Source organism: Alternaria dauci, chromosome 3, assembly GCF_042100115.1.
Source record: "Alternaria dauci strain A2016 chromosome 3, whole genome shotgun sequence".
Lineage (NCBI taxonomy): Eukaryota > Fungi > Ascomycota > Dothideomycetes > Pleosporales > Pleosporaceae > Alternaria > Alternaria dauci.
Window position 1 is genome coordinate 2833962 of NC_091274.1, and position 14963 is coordinate 2848924.

The 14963-nt window shown below is 50.9% G+C and overlaps 5 protein-coding genes across 5 annotated transcripts; 3 read left to right on the forward strand and 2 right to left on the reverse strand.

Annotated features, from left to right (window-relative positions):
- Positions 1–210: 210 nt before the first annotated feature.
- Positions 211–1112, reverse strand: ACET3X_004576 (uncharacterized protein; the record flags this gene model as incomplete). Its single annotated transcript, XM_069450795.1, has 2 exons — positions 211–536; positions 584–1112. 2 exons carry the CDS (start codon positions 1110–1112, stop codon positions 211–213), a joined length of 855 nt encoding a protein of 284 aa, XP_069308554.1.
- A 678-nt stretch (positions 1113–1790) lies between these two features.
- ACET3X_004577 (uncharacterized protein) lies at positions 1791–3344 on the forward strand. Its single transcript, XM_069450796.1, has 3 exons — positions 1791–2256; positions 2310–2881; positions 2934–3344. The coding sequence occupies exons 1-3, from the start codon at positions 2022–2024 to the stop codon at positions 3123–3125; spliced, it is 999 nt and encodes a 332-aa protein (XP_069308555.1). The 5' UTR covers positions 1791–2021; the 3' UTR covers positions 3126–3344.
- Positions 3345–3868: 524 nt separating this feature from the next.
- Positions 3869–5856, forward strand: ACET3X_004578 (uncharacterized protein; the record flags this gene model as incomplete). The annotated part of the gene is made up of 4 exons (XM_069450797.1): positions 3869–5305; positions 5355–5520; positions 5572–5688; positions 5744–5856. 4 exons carry the CDS (start codon positions 3869–3871, stop codon positions 5854–5856), a joined length of 1833 nt encoding a protein of 610 aa, XP_069308556.1.
- A 3394-nt stretch (positions 5857–9250) lies between these two features.
- On the reverse strand, positions 9251–12561 carry ACET3X_004579 (uncharacterized protein). Its single transcript, XM_069450798.1, has 3 exons — positions 12091–12561; positions 10635–12038; positions 9251–10588 (listed from the first exon to the last, which is right to left on the reverse strand). Exons 2-3 carry the CDS (start codon positions 11299–11301, stop codon positions 9351–9353), a joined length of 1905 nt encoding a protein of 634 aa, XP_069308557.1. The 5' UTR covers positions 11302–12038; positions 12091–12561; the 3' UTR covers positions 9251–9350.
- Positions 12562–13071: 510 nt separating this feature from the next.
- Positions 13072–14569, forward strand: ACET3X_004580 (uncharacterized protein; the record flags this gene model as incomplete). The annotated part of the gene is made up of 2 exons (XM_069450800.1): positions 13072–13920; positions 13988–14569. The coding sequence occupies 2 exons, from the start codon at positions 13072–13074 to the stop codon at positions 14567–14569; spliced, it is 1431 nt and encodes a 476-aa protein (XP_069308558.1).
- Positions 14570–14963: the final 394 nt, after the last annotated feature.

Here is a 14963-nt window from a genome sequence, read left to right on the forward strand (position 1 = left end):
TAATAAGACGACTGTAGATATGGAACCTTACCCTGGCTTTCCGGACAGACTTATTATACCTGGGTATCATTCAAAAGCAAGCTTGCTACGTCTCTACCATTCAGCTCCCATGCAATAAGCAAACGAGCTTCGTCACTATTCGTACAAATCCGTTTCGACCAAAGAACGTTTGTCCTCCTGGCCAATCATTCCACCACCTTCGCCCCATGGCTACTTGTTCTGGTTCGCCTTCTTTTGAAGCTCTGCGATGATGCTTTCAAGGAGCTTAGCAAGGCCCTTGTTAAAGCCATCTTTACACATTTCCATCATCTCCTTGTCGTAAACCGGATCCTTTCCGTCCTTCTCGCATAAGTCGCCCTTGAAGATGATCGCCAGTTCACCGTTTTCTGGTCTTACCGCGAGACACAGATAGCGGCGTGTGCCCTCTCGTCCAATGTACAAGTCGATCTGTTTGAGTGACTGGATGCCGTTTGGCCCGAAGAGACCCCTTGGACCACTATAGGTTATAAGAGACGCCAAACGATCTGTTGGTGAACCTGTCAGTGGAAGAAAGTTATAATTTATGACAGGAGAGGTAACATACGGCATACTTTCTGTAGCGCGTCTGGATTCCTTATCCACCACTCGCTCAGGTTGTCTCGGAGAACCAAATAAATTCGATCGGAGATCATGTTCAAAGTGATACACCCGAGCGGTTCAGGATGGACCATTGGCTCGTACGCTGGCGGCGCTGATGGTGGCACAGGAGGCATCTGTAAAGTAAGGGGCGGCATGTGGCTCGCTGGCGGAGTCTGGTAGGCGGAAGCGTATGCGGGAGCATACGCTGTTGGCGGGATATTCATGCGCGATGGATGGAACTGGGACACAGATGCATTGGGCGGCATCGAAGGGGAAGGGAGGCCAGGGGCAGGCGAGGGGGCTGCTGTTACGGTCGTGGCGCGAATGGGGTTCTGCTTTTGGAAAGCATCCAGTCTCTGGAGCGCTTCATCGGCGGGACGAGAGTAGGGGTGGCTGCCCACTCCATTTGGTGGTTGATCTGGGGGAGAATGACTCGCGTTGTAAGCCCTCAAGGCTGTGTAGAGTTGCGACTCAATGCTTGACTTCTCCGACATGAGGACGTATCAGAAAAAAGGACGTGGAGACTTGAGCAGTGAGTGCTTGTGGTATGCGGTCGCAAAGAGATGTTATTGGTAATTTGATCGTTTGGAGCCGAAATGACTAGAGAAATAGTTTGGCCAAAAGTGAGGGTGAATGCGAAAGAGACTAGCCCTTGTGTGGGTGATAAGAGACCTTTCGAGACTTGTCACATCGCTTCTTGACAATACCCCAGAGACAAAGGTGGTCGTCACCCCAGAATTACGACCCGTTGATTGGGTAATGTCGCCTTGCACAAGAACGAGGAATTTGTTAATGTCGTTGATAGAGATGATTCGCCAATCCATGTTTGACCGTCGTGGACCAATCGCGTATCAGAACTTGGTAAGATTTGGTGGTTCGCAGAATGGTGACGAGGAGTCCAGCAACAAAAAAAATTGCGGAACACATCCACAAGTGCTGGCGGACGAAACATGGATAGAAGTGGGCGTGGCCATGCCGCTGTTTAGTAGAGATGTGTTCAGTATGCAAGTGTCAGCACGTGATGGGCTTCAATCTACAAAGTCACGAAGTAGCATCGTTGGTGTTGCCCGGGCGGAGAGGAAAAAGCTTGGAAGACGAAAATAGCGTTGCGCTAGCCCCAAGACGCACATGACCTGCATTGTGGGACTAGTGCGGCTCGGGAAGTGTCAACAGTGCGCATTCACTCCTGACAACCGCCCCCATAGTATCCCTGACCCTCGTCGCACCCCACCGCGCCTTCTCTCGTTACTGTTTACCTTGCAGACGTTCACTCGCTAGCCGTCTGCACCTTCCTCCGCTATCAAACCTCACTCACTACCGTCGCCAACACGACGCTTCCGCCCTACACCGCGCCCGACCCGCCGTAATCCGGAGCGACACCGCACGTTTCACCCTCAGCGAACATGGGCTTCGGCGACTTTCAGTCGCTTTGCGAAAAGGCACCGCTGCCGCTATGCGCCCTTGTGGGCCACCAGGATATCAATAATGGCGTGGGCATCCAGACCGAGTGCTATGCGCGGACGGTCGAGATTGCGAATACCCTCATTTTCGAGACGGCGAATGACTTTATGCACATCTTGGCCATGGTCATGACAGTGGTCATGATTATCCATGTGCGCTCCAAGTTTACAGCTGTTGGTACGTTGGCGCATTGCGGGATATCCTCGGGAGCTTCTACTAACGCACCACAGGGCGAAAGGAGATCACGTCCTTTTTCTACATCTACCTCTTCCTCACCGTTATATCGCTCGTCCTCGACGCCGGTGTCGCCGCCCCTGGCTCTGCCGCTTACCCATACTTCGCCGCCGCCCAAAATGGTCTCGTCTCGGCACTATGTACCTGCTTGCTGATCAACGGCTTCGTCGGTTTCCAGCTCTACGAAGACGGCACAACGCTATCAGTATGGCTACTGCGTCTTTCCACCCTCGTCATGTTCATCGTCGGCGGTGCTGTGAACCTCTTGACCTTCAAGGGCTGGGCCGGACTGGACCCTAAAAACCCCGTCGGTATCTTCGTCGTTACCTACATTGTCAACGCCATCTGCCTCTTCATCTACACGGTCAGCCAGATCATTCTGGTGGTTGGAACACTCGAAGACCGCTGGCCCCTCGGCGATATCTCGTTTGGCGTCTTCTTCTTCGTCATTGGTCAAGTCATCCTCTACGTCTTCAGCGACACCATCTGCGACCAAGTACAGCACTACATTGATGGCCTCTTCTTTGCTACCATTTGCAATCTGCTCGCAGTCATGATGGTCTACAAGGTACACTAGCTCTTACCACACCGCATGTTGAACCACACTAACATTCATATAGTACTGGGACTCCATCACCCGCGAGGATCTCGAATTCTCCGTCGGCGTCAAGCAGCACAACTGGGAGATCAAAGAGCCTCTGGACTACGAAGACAAGCGCGGCACCATGTACCAACAATCCGATTACGAGCCATCACTATACCAGCAACCATACCACCCGCGCAACTCGCACTACTCCGCCGTTGGCCATTAAACTTACGATAGCCTCTCGTGCCTATCTCACCCCGAATGATTTTTTGCACATACCTTTATACGCATAGGACGGAGTTTGGCGTATCCATGCTTCGGCAAAACGATTCGGCGCTTTTTTTTGGAACGACTTGGGAGGATACAGAGCCTGCGAAAGCACCTGATAGTGTGCTTTTCAGCAGCACTACGCACACGCGATTACGACCATTTTTAGCGCTTATATAGTATATACTAATACAAATCTCTCACAGCGACCGAAGTCGCCGATTTGCGCATCGTGATGTCCGAACCGACGTCTCCTCATGGTTGCGCACGAAGTGCCATGTTGAAACGTCGCCTACATTTTCCTAGCCCTCGACGCCAGAATCATTGCTTTGGATATCCTTGCTACATTATTGGGGAATAACGTCGACTTCCATTTCTTCCCAAATCTTGGGAGAATACATATCCGGCTCCTTCCCCGGATTCGCTGTTGGGTCATGATACGCTAGTGAGTGGGACGATGTGCGTCCCCGCTTGCCGATGCACCTCCGGATATCGCGTTCGGCAGCCATGCGGCATCTGTTGAGCGACCATCTCAAGGCCTTATCTTATAGCACCGCGGACTGGATGTCGTCGTCTCTTTTAGGCTTTCGACCATTTGTTCACTGCGCATGATTACTTGTCATCATCACATCATTCACGGGTCCGGACTGCAATTCACCAGAGTCTCAACAGAGGATAACCGATCATAATTACAACAACACGATGCCAAAGACAGACATTCTCATCGCCGGTTCTGGCTCCGCTGGTATCTTTGCGGCAACTTGGCTCGCGATTTTCAACATACCCTTTACCATTCTAGAAAGACGATCCGGGCCGCTAGAGATTGGTCAAGCAGACGGCGTGCAAGTCCGTACAGTAGAGATCTACGAATCATTCGGTCTATCAGAAGAGCTGTTGCGGGAAGCATATCACATCCTGGAAGTGTGTTTCTGGGGGGTGGATGAAGATGGCAGCGGAAATGCGAAAGGTGGTATCAAGAGGAAGAGCAGATCCGTCGACACAGAGAAGGGTTTAAGTCACTTGCCGCATGTGATACTGAACCAAGCCCGTATGAACGGATTAATGCTAGGCAGGATCGAGACTGTGATGAGAGAGAGGGGGGCGTGGAAAGAAGGCACAAGCAACGGCATCGAGTATGGATGGGCTGTCAAAGCTGTCGACATTGACGAGATGAGCAAAGACGACCCAAATGCGCATTGTGTCAAAGTCACTGCAGAGAAAGACGGAAAAGAAAAAGTCTGGGAAGCAAAGTACGTCCTAGGCTGCGATGGCGCACATTCGACTATCCGAAAAGCACTCGACATCCGCATGCTGGGCGATACTTCCGACACCGTCTGGGGCGTCATGGATGTCTACCCGCTTACTTCCTTTCCCGACATCCGTCGCAAATGCACCATACACAGCGCCGCTGGCAACCTGCTCATCATCCCGCGCGAGGGTGGCCAGCTAGTCCGTTTCTATATCCAACTTCCCGCAGGCGTACATCCCAAGGAAGTGAAACTGGCCGACTTGCAAGACCAGGCTCGACAAATCTTTGCGCCGTATACCATGGACTTTGCAGACGTGTTCTGGTGGAGCGCATATAGTATCGGACAGCGTCTTGCGTCTGCTTTCCACGCTCACAACCGCGTGTTTCTGACTGGCGATGCGTGTCATACGCATTCGCCAAAAGCAGGACAGGGAATGAATGTGTCGCTTCAAGATGGCTACAACATTGGCTGGAAGCTAGGATTCGTATTATCTGGTCTCTCGCCTCCATCCCTGATCTCGACATATGTCACTGAACGAAGCAAGACAGCGGCCGATCTCATCGCGTTTGACAGAGAGCTTGCCAAGATGTTCAGCCGGAAAGAAAAGTACGAGGGTGAGTTTGCCGACTATTTCACGAAAAGCGGGCGTTATATGGCGGGCTTCACGGCGAGATACGAAGACTCCATGGTCACTAGTGGGATGCGAAGCGATGGTAGTGTGGCGACCGCAGTCACGGTAGGAATGCGCTTCCCGAGTGCACAGGTCATACGGTTTTGCGACTGCAAGGCTGTGCAGTTACAGAGTGTGCTCAAGAGCGATGGAAGATGGCGGGTCGTGATATTTGCTGGGGATGTCAATCAGGCAGCGCACCAGAAGCGATTGAATGAGGTATGGTCTCCAACCTTTGAAGGCTACCCACCGTACTAATATTGCATAGCTGGCTGAAGCTCTTGAATCAACCGCCCGTCGATACACATCCGCGACGAACCACATCGACAGCGTTATCGAACCTATCCTGGTGCTGAGTAGCAAGTTCAACGAAACCGAACAAGAACGCATACCGGACTACTTCTGGCCCAAGAGCGGGAAGTGGGGTATACGCGGTATGTTTCATTCTCGCTCCTGAAACCAAAGCATGCTGACAATTACTTTAGATCTCCACAAGACATACGTCGACGACGAACATTACAACTCCGGTCACGGACGCGCTTACGAGAGATACGGTGTCAACCCGGATGTGGGCGCTGTAGTCATTGTTAGGCCAGATCAATGTAAGCGACCATGACTGAATGACAGATGGAAGACGAACATACTAATGCGATGTAGATGTTTCCATGGTCACGACTCTGGAAAACTTTGAGGGTATCGCCAAGTTCTTTGCAGGTTTTTTGATTGAGCAGGCGGCAATGTCAAGCGCGGGCGCAAGCGCGAGACTATGATAGACATGACTGGTACGGTAGTAGACTTCACGGTACTTGGGTGCTAGTCAAGATTGGTTTCACGTGCAGAGTTGCGAAATCTATTAGTATAAATACTCGTCGACATCAAGCTGTCTTTTTGCATCTACTTCTCATTGAGTTCACCAGAAAGGCAAAACTCCAGCTCAATGGCTCCGGAGTTTATCATGTCCTAATCATTGATCAAAAGTCATTATGCACAGATTTGCAACTAATTCATCTTACTGTTTGGCGACACGACCCGCGCCCACTGCATCAAAAATTTAAGCATATCAAAGCCATGTCTTTATTGTTTCCTAGACTAGCGATAAGAAACTTTGGAAAACAGAACTATGTCGCTCTCCACTCGAGAGGAATTACAAAGGCCAAGCGGACAGAGAGCGAAACCAGTGATTGAAAATACTCATCTTTTCCAAAGTTCGCCTACGCTTGTTTCCATGCAACAAGGGATTTGGAAAACCTCCCCGCGAGCTCAAAACTGAAGATCAACCACCAATGACTCTGGCTGCTCTGCGAATCATAAATCGATATCAGCTCACTCCATGTCTTGCTCGTCGGAGAAAGCTGCGCCATATACTATATACTTCAGCTGTGAACAGTACCACAATCATTCTGCAAACTGCAGCTATACATTTTCGTTTACTAGGGAAAGTCTACGGCAGGCTTGCGTGGCCTTTTACCAGCTGGCGATATAAAAACTCGTTCGCGAAGTACAAGTCTTGTTTATCAAACTCGTCCATTAGAATCAATTATCAAAAAATCTCTGACGCAAACCATATGTTCTCCTCTGCGTTTAAGACCTCAGAGGTTGCTTCAAAAGAATCATGACGAGTTTTCGTGGCTGAATCTTTCGATGGAAAAAATTTGGAACGGTGCGACGGAATATTGCTGCGCAGTATTTCCCGAAACGAATCACGCCCACTGTTATATTTCGACAATTTATTCCTGCCCCTGTTCTAGAAAATCAAAAACCTCTACTGTTTTCTAGCATGTGTGATGTCGAGGATCGTCAGCCTAGCATGTCTTCATAGGACCCATCACCGTGCTTGTATGACACAAAGTACAGATGACGATACCATGGTATCTGCCTCGATAAGGCCTTCATTCAAGCCTGAAGCGGGGCGCGTGGCTCCTTCGACCTTCGAAATATTGTGAAGTAACCTGGCAGGGTCTATGCTCCCTACTGTCGCTTGCGGCTTGTCATAATCAAGTCATGGGTAACAACCTGCATCGTCTGATTCGACCCACACGACGCGGAGCAAAAGACCGCAGGACACTACAATCTACACCTCTTCTCTCTTCATACTCTATACAGTAACACGCCTTCGGCCTTTGTTTCCGCTCCATCCTCCTACTTTCCACACTTACTACAAACAGCCTGTTCCATTACCCACTTCTACGTATTACCTGCCATGACCTGTTGTCACGCCACGATAATGGCCGGGAACTCATACCGCAGCAATCAGAGCCCGAATTATTGGTTTTCCAAAAGCGGTAATAGGGGACCGTGACGTTTGGTGTTTCGGGGACACATTACAGAGCTGGGCATTGCGCGCCAATCAAACGTCGACGCAATCCAAAAAGTTCCGGGTTTCCGGGTAGCATGGCCGAGAAAGATGGACCAATAAGTGGATACTCCGACAACGAAAATGCCCGAGAGCTGCTTAGCCGATACTCTCGGCTAAACGTGCCTTTCTGTGGTAGGACTCTTGATTCTCGTTGAGGTTGACCTACCAAAATATGAAGTTTTCGCAAACGATGAAAAGAGGCGGCGCGTTGCACTCTAAAATGTTTGCGTGATCCTGACCAGCATTACGTCATACCTCTCTGTAACCCAGCCCGTGAAGTACGAACATAAGCCCATCCACTGCTGATCCTCTTATCTTCTCCTTCATCACATACCAAAATGTTGACACCATGTGTTCGCCTAAGGGCCATGTACACATGACATGGCGCAAACAGGTTCGAGAGACATGCATGTCTTCCACGGCCAGGAACGCGCTACTACATAAACTTATCAGGACCAGTCGATATGCTGCTCTCTAACCCACCATGTCTCTCTCTCCTGGGAAAAAAATGGCAAAACCTGCATCTGACGTCTCTTTTTCTGCACTTCAAATTAACATGTGCTGACAGCATGGGCCTCTGCGGCTGTTATCCAGGCCAAGCAGTTATCATTTGTTCTGAAAAAAGCGCAATCATCGCCGGCATGATTGGAAGACGACGATGAGATGTCAACCTTGGAAACTAGAAGCATCGAGGCCTACACAAAACTCTCACCCCAAAATACACTCCCCTCTACTCCTCGACCACATAGTTTTGGAAACTAAACTGGTTGGCCAAAGCTGCATATTCGGTGTACTTGTCTCCTCTTCTCAAAACCTACCTAGGTACTCAACGAAATTCTGAAAAGATCGCTTTTCATGCAAAAAGGAGGTGAATCGTACTTATGCTCTGCTGAAAACTCTGTTCCACCAAGCTACGAGCGCTGGCTGAGTGCGGAGTTGCCTAAAACCGTAAATGGCGATGATACGCACATGTCGACTGAGTCGAAAAAGTTGACATCGGCAAAAATGTGGGATTGCCCCGAGCCCTTCTTTACAACTTCAAATACCAGACCACAATTGCATGTTGGTAGGCAAAGTCCGCTACAATGAAAACAAATGATTAAAGGACACCAAGACCAGAATGTTAGAAGTCAACCGCGGGGTCGTGACATGACGGTCTCACACTCCGAGGTTCAGTTCAAAAAATGCCAATTGTCGTTCTTAAAAATAAAATATTATGGTAGAATGGCTGCTAGACCCTGTTCAACAGTCTTTACACGAACTTAGGGCACTGAAATCTGTATAAATGCCTCCTTTCCGACAGGCCCTTGGTCTCCATCTCTCCTACCTATTCTCTCGAAAAGGAAAACAAAAGGATAGAAAAAAACGATAATGTCTGTTGTGCTCTCTTGCTTCCCCCCGAAAATCAGATACAACTACTACGATTGCCAAAACCGATCTCCTATGGTCCATTCAATGACACGGTTTCTCAAGGAATCGCAGAGCTGGATTAACCTGAGCGACAGTGAAACAATTTCTGGCTCTTCTATATCATAAAAGTCTCGAGGAGGTACCATGGGTTCGAAAAGGTCATTGCCCGCTATCCGGAATGTCAGCATCATCGCGCAGTGTTTTGAAAACCATTAGATATCTTCTTCGAAACTTTTATGTGAAGAAGAAGACGATTGCAAATCAGTATGAAAGGAATTTTGCTGTTCGGACATGTGCAATATAATACAGAGTACAAAAACTATGTCAAAACTTCATCGAAAGATTCAGGGTATCACTTCATGGTCGCGGAAAGCAAACTTTTGGCTTATCAAAAGCTTTCCTGACAGGGTCATGTACATGGCTCTCATCTTTGTTTATATACACGGAACGACTACGCCGGATTGGCAACAAGCACTAGCCATGTGCAATTTCGTTTACCTACAACACGCCCCTCTCCACAAACCTCACCGGCAAGTCCACACTCCTCGCCCTCAAATACTCGCAAACGTTCTTCCCCAGAGTATCATAAGTACTACACGCGTCATATCCGCGGTCCAAATGGTCATGTAACAGAAAATGCACAGCCCTCAGATTCTTCATTTCAAACCGGTCAATCTTTTTTCCTTTATATTCCTCCGGGCCTAATAACTCTTTGATCTTATCAATGGTGAGGAAACTGCGTAGCCACTGCCATTCATCCTCGTGACGTACGAAGAATCCAACGTTGGCGTCTGAACACTTGTCGCCGGAGCGGCCGAGAACTATGGATCCGAGAGGGAGGCGCACGGTGGGGCCAAAGTGCTCAAGGGATATAGGAGAGTCCGTTTCATACGAGGGTTGTTGACGGGGGTACTCCTGGAATGTGGGTGCGAGGGGAACATCTACTGTTTTCTTGCTGTGTTTGAAGCCAGACGATGTTTCGCCGTCCCAGATACAATGAACACGCTGCTTTACCGCTGATTGGGGCAGTAGAGAGGGGTGGTACTCGTAGTATGGTTTCCCCTCTGCTTGTCGGACGTCGTTGCCTAGTGAGGCGCCGGGACAGGACATCAAGAAGTTTACCATGGATATGCGGAAGAAGCCCTTTGGGTTACGCATGTTGAGTAGTTCCCTATCTTTGGATTGAGCAAAGACGCGGAAATCGACTGTGGCGACGTCTTGGTTGCGGCAGTCAATGACGGAGGAGCCGTTCTGCATAAACTTGAGGACGTCGAACTTTTTGATCAGCTCGGGACCGAGCTCGTACCGGATCTGCTCTTCGATCCATTGGCATTTCTCTTCAATGTGGAGCCCGACAAGGTATATGTGGTATTCAGCTTGCCAGCCGGCGAAGCCTGTGAGGCCAACTTTGGTTGTTGGCGGTGGAGGGAGGCCTTTAACACCGGATACTTTGACTTGGTCTTCGCCAATCTGCTCGAATTTGATGTTTGTCAAGTCGGCGGTCACGTCGCAGTTGTAGTACAGTGGGCCTTGAATCTCGTAGAGAAGTTGGGAAGTCACAGAGTTGACAGTCATACAGCCGCCGGTGTTCTTCTCCTTGTACATCACACCCTCCCCCTTGTTGTCGATGGCGCAGATAGGGAAGCCCATATTGATGTGCTTGCCTTGTGCCAGCAGACTACGGAAGTCTGAGCAGTAGCCTCCGGATACATATGCAGCGCATTCCAGAAGATGACCTTGAGCGCTTAGTATATCGTAGGAGGATGAGAATGAATGACTTACCAATTACAAGAGAGCCAGCCAGCTCGTCGAATTGATCATTCGTCCATTCATGCCACCAAGCCGCAGCGCCGATGATAGGTGAAGCGTCTGAAACACGACCCGCAATGACAATGTCAGCACCTTCCGTGAGTGCTCTAGCAATACCCAAACCACCAAGATAGCATTGGGCGCAAACAGGTTCCAGTCCCCATTCTGCCACCGACTTCTCATGCATCAAACTCTTGAACCCCTCGCCTTTATCCAACATGCTCTTGACAGTGCCTGTAACATCATCGCCCTCAATCCAAGCTACCTTCAACGGATATCCAGCTTCCTTACATGTCTTATCCACGAGTTGAGCCAGCAGCTCTGTATCTGACGCGCCAGCATTAACACAGACCTTGATGCCGCGGGTAGCAATGTCCTGTATCGCGGGTGTAAAGCAATCCATAAAGTTCTCAGCAAACATGGCATAGTTGAGCTTTTCCTCGAAAGAACGCGCTTGAAGCATTTGCTCCTTGTTCCTGAGCTTTCCAGTGCCGTGCATGGTCATTGTCATCTCGGAGAGCCAGTCTCCTACGATGACATCGACGTCGTCTTTTGCCAGAGATGCGATTGCTCGGACGCGGTCGGAGAAGCCACCTGAGGCACCGCCAACGCGGACTGGTCGACGGACTGCAGGAGCCATGTTGGGATGGTATCAGGGCTTCTGTCGGTTTGGAGAGAGTGGTGAGGAGGCGCAGGGTGGTTATGGTACCGAGAGGGAGCCATGGTGAGATGTACTGCTACAGAGATGCAGCAGTCTTCCCCTCATGCCTCTGGCAGCTGCAAAGGAAGTCGAGAGGCTGTCCATATCCGCACGATGCTCAAGACTATTCGTTGACAACTAAAATGGAGATGTACCCCACCCGGGCCATCTGCCGGGGCTGAGCAGCGGCTAAGACCTGACCCACTCTCTCCGCTTTGGAGAATCGGTAATGCGTAACCGAGCATACGCGGGCACGGGACTCTTTCAACGTCAAGCTGGGGTGCGCGATGCTGAGCGGGTCGTGGAGTCGCGGAGTGTCGGAGATCTAGCAGGGACTTGATGTTGAACTTGATCAAGTTTTGTTGGTTAGCGAAGCCTTCACTGGGTTTTCACGAACCGTTTTGGCGCTGATCGACTGGATTTGCTCGCTAACGATAAAACCTCTCTGAGGTGCAGATTGGGGCCGCAAGTCTTGCAAAGGGTGGTGATCGCATCTTTGCAAGACATGGTGCGAAGGCCATTGCGCACCCGGTAGGGCTCGTTGCAGCCGCGACTCAAGCGGAGCTTACTACCGTAGTAGCGGCCTCAGACCGGCTGGGTGGGATATACCGTATACGCGGCAGGTCGGCCCCCACACTGACCTATGCGCTTCTCATACACTCCCACTCTAGCACTTACTCAAAGTCTGTTAGCACGATTCCAGGGACTATGACGTGGTACCTATCATACTTTCAGACATTGCATGCTCAGGGCTTTAGGTGATTAAGGGAAGTTTTACGCCCATAATTTGGCGATGCATGTTTTGCGACATGTCTTTGAGAAAGCCGCGGTTAACATCTTCTTGTCGTCAGGGACTGTGATCTTTCCGAGGGGGCTTTCGCGCTCGACGGACTCGATTGTAAGGTCTGGTGTTGACGCTTTCAGAATGATGCATGGGCTGTTCGTTGGTCTTGGGCTTGGTACAGGCGCTGACGGCTCTGTAGTAGCCATAACAGGGGGTTTCGCATCTCGCGAGGAATGTTTTCGACAGTCAAGGTATCAGAAAGATTGATGACAGGCGGAGGCAGCCGATGGACGGAACGAAGGCTTGAATTGGCCTTTCCTTTGACTTTGCCAGTTGCCCTTACCTTGCTGCCGCTTCCCAAGGATAGGCGGTTGCTGTGTTAGTGTCGTTGTGTCGGGTGGAGACGTATCCCGTTGCGTAAATGAACAATCTCAATGATAATCCAGTGTTTCCCGTTGACTTTTGCTGCGCTAGTCTACTTGCGGTAACCGGCTAGTCTATTACGGTATCACGCCGGGAACCACGGTACAGCAGTCATCCAGACGACAGGCCCCAGCGAAACAATAATTTAACCGTTCCCCAACGCACAACCCGGTAACTATTGCTGAATCATGGCCCCCTTGAGCTATAAGGCAATTCTACACACTTATGGCATGCAATGCTTACCGCGCTTTCTTGCGAGGATGCAATGGCGTCTCCCGCCCGTCTAGTCATGATGAGAGCGTGGCACGGTTCCGCCACGGCCCCTAAACCCCCAAAAACCTCTACTTGCAAAAGCCCGACATTCGTAATAAACACACATGTCGTGTAACAGAGCCAGAGTCCCACCGCGTCACACAAACCACGTGCGCGCATCCGGCCGAAACTAAAACGGCACACCACCCCCCTAGCCATCCCCCCTCCCCGCATCTCCACCCCCAAGACCAATGTCGCAGTCACCCGGGCGCTCTAGCGCGACCGTTACGCTACCCTATGCAGCAGCGCCGTCGACGCCTCGCCGCCAAACCAGCGACGCTCTGCCCCCGTATCTGGGCCGCCACATCCAGCTCGGCTTCACACAAGACGATGTCGCCGCCCTCATCTCGTCCATCGACTCGAGCCAGGCGCCGCTGCCCGAGTCTGCACATGGCCACCCAACGCTAGCGCGGCTTCCCGCTGAACTGCTGCTCCAGGTTCTCGAACACGTTCCTGTCGATCATGTGCTCGATTGGCGGCTAGTGTGCCGTGGGTTTCGCGACGCGATTGATGGCCGGGTGCTGTATCATTGTGTGCAGAGGACGCAGTTGGTGGGATATGTGGGGCCAAGAGATGACCCCCGTATGGACGTTTTGGACGATGAAGAGTATGAGGCTGTGCACTTGATTGAGGCGGATTTTGTGAGCATCGAGCAGGATGCGAAGTGTCTGGAGGAAAAAAGACCAATTTGGAGCGGTAAACACGCCGTGTTCAGGATCAAGGATGAATGGTACCGCGCGTTCAGAACGATATGTGGTTTAGAGACACAACCGGGAGATACGCTTAATGGCGTCGCGCCACAGTGGCTCGGCCTACTCGATCGACTGGCAATGCTACAGAACGAAGAACTTTATGGTTTACTGCGCTGGTGCATCCGGCTGGACCACGCCGTCCTGGACCTAGACTTTCCCGTCGACATAAATCGCTTACATTTCGACTTTGACGTCAACCTACGGACGGGCCTTGTACGTGTAGCATGGAAAGACATGCTCGTCCGGTTCCTCAAAACAGAACGCGCACTACGCATACTAATGGACGAAGTTGGTGCCCCCCACAGAGCTCTCTCTCTCTCTCTACACACTGCTCTCCAACTAACAAACCCAACAGAAACGCGACTCCAGATTCACATTCTCCCACCACGAAGACTGCCTCCGCTCCATCCGCCGCACACGCCTTCTCTCGTCACTAACCACCACCCAACTCGACAACACCATCCGCTGGGCCATGCGCCCCCTCACCCCCCTCTTCGGCATCCCATCCACTCGCCACGCCTCCTCCCCACTGACCCGCATCGAAAACGTCGCTATAAGCGTGCTCCTCCTCCTGCGCCGCACCGCCGCGCTCTCCCCATCCCAACTCTCCTACCTCCGCGACTTACATGCGACCTACCAGGCCCTCGAGTCCTCACTCCGCGCGTTAGATGCTACGTACACGGAATTCAAATCGTACATGTCTATACCCGGGTTCCAGACGACGATTTTGTTACCGTCCATGATTAGCAATGCGAAGAGTGTGCCAGGGAACCCTGTCGCGTGGAGCGATGAGCTGAGGGTGAGGATCGAGTGCCAGGTCGCGAGGTGGAAGCAGCAGGCTGGGGTTATGGAAAAGGTGAGGGGGTTGTTGGAGGGGAGCTGTGAGGCTATGGCTGCGCCGGAGGATGGGTTTGATGAGCTTGGGAGTGATTTTTGATATGTGGGTGGCTTGCGGCGCGCTGGTGGTATGATGATGGTTCTTTTCTTGGACTTTTTTGTCTGGATGTATACATTTTTAGTCGTGTTTCTTATCTTTTTTGCAATGGTTCGAGCAACACAGAGCCAGGAATCTTCCAACTACATCAAGAGCAGTCACGGGACGGGTATCACATAGAAAATGATTGTCTCAAACCCATAGGAACATAAACAAAGTATCCAAGTCACACATATCAAGCCAACCCAAGTTCGTAAAGTATTATAATTAAGGCGTGGACGCTAATCTAAGCTCCATATACCGAATGCGTAACCCATGTGTATCTCAGAGTATCGTCCTCTCTCATCAAAGCCCAAAACAAAAAGCGCCAATGTCAACCATCAATCATGGCCGCTGA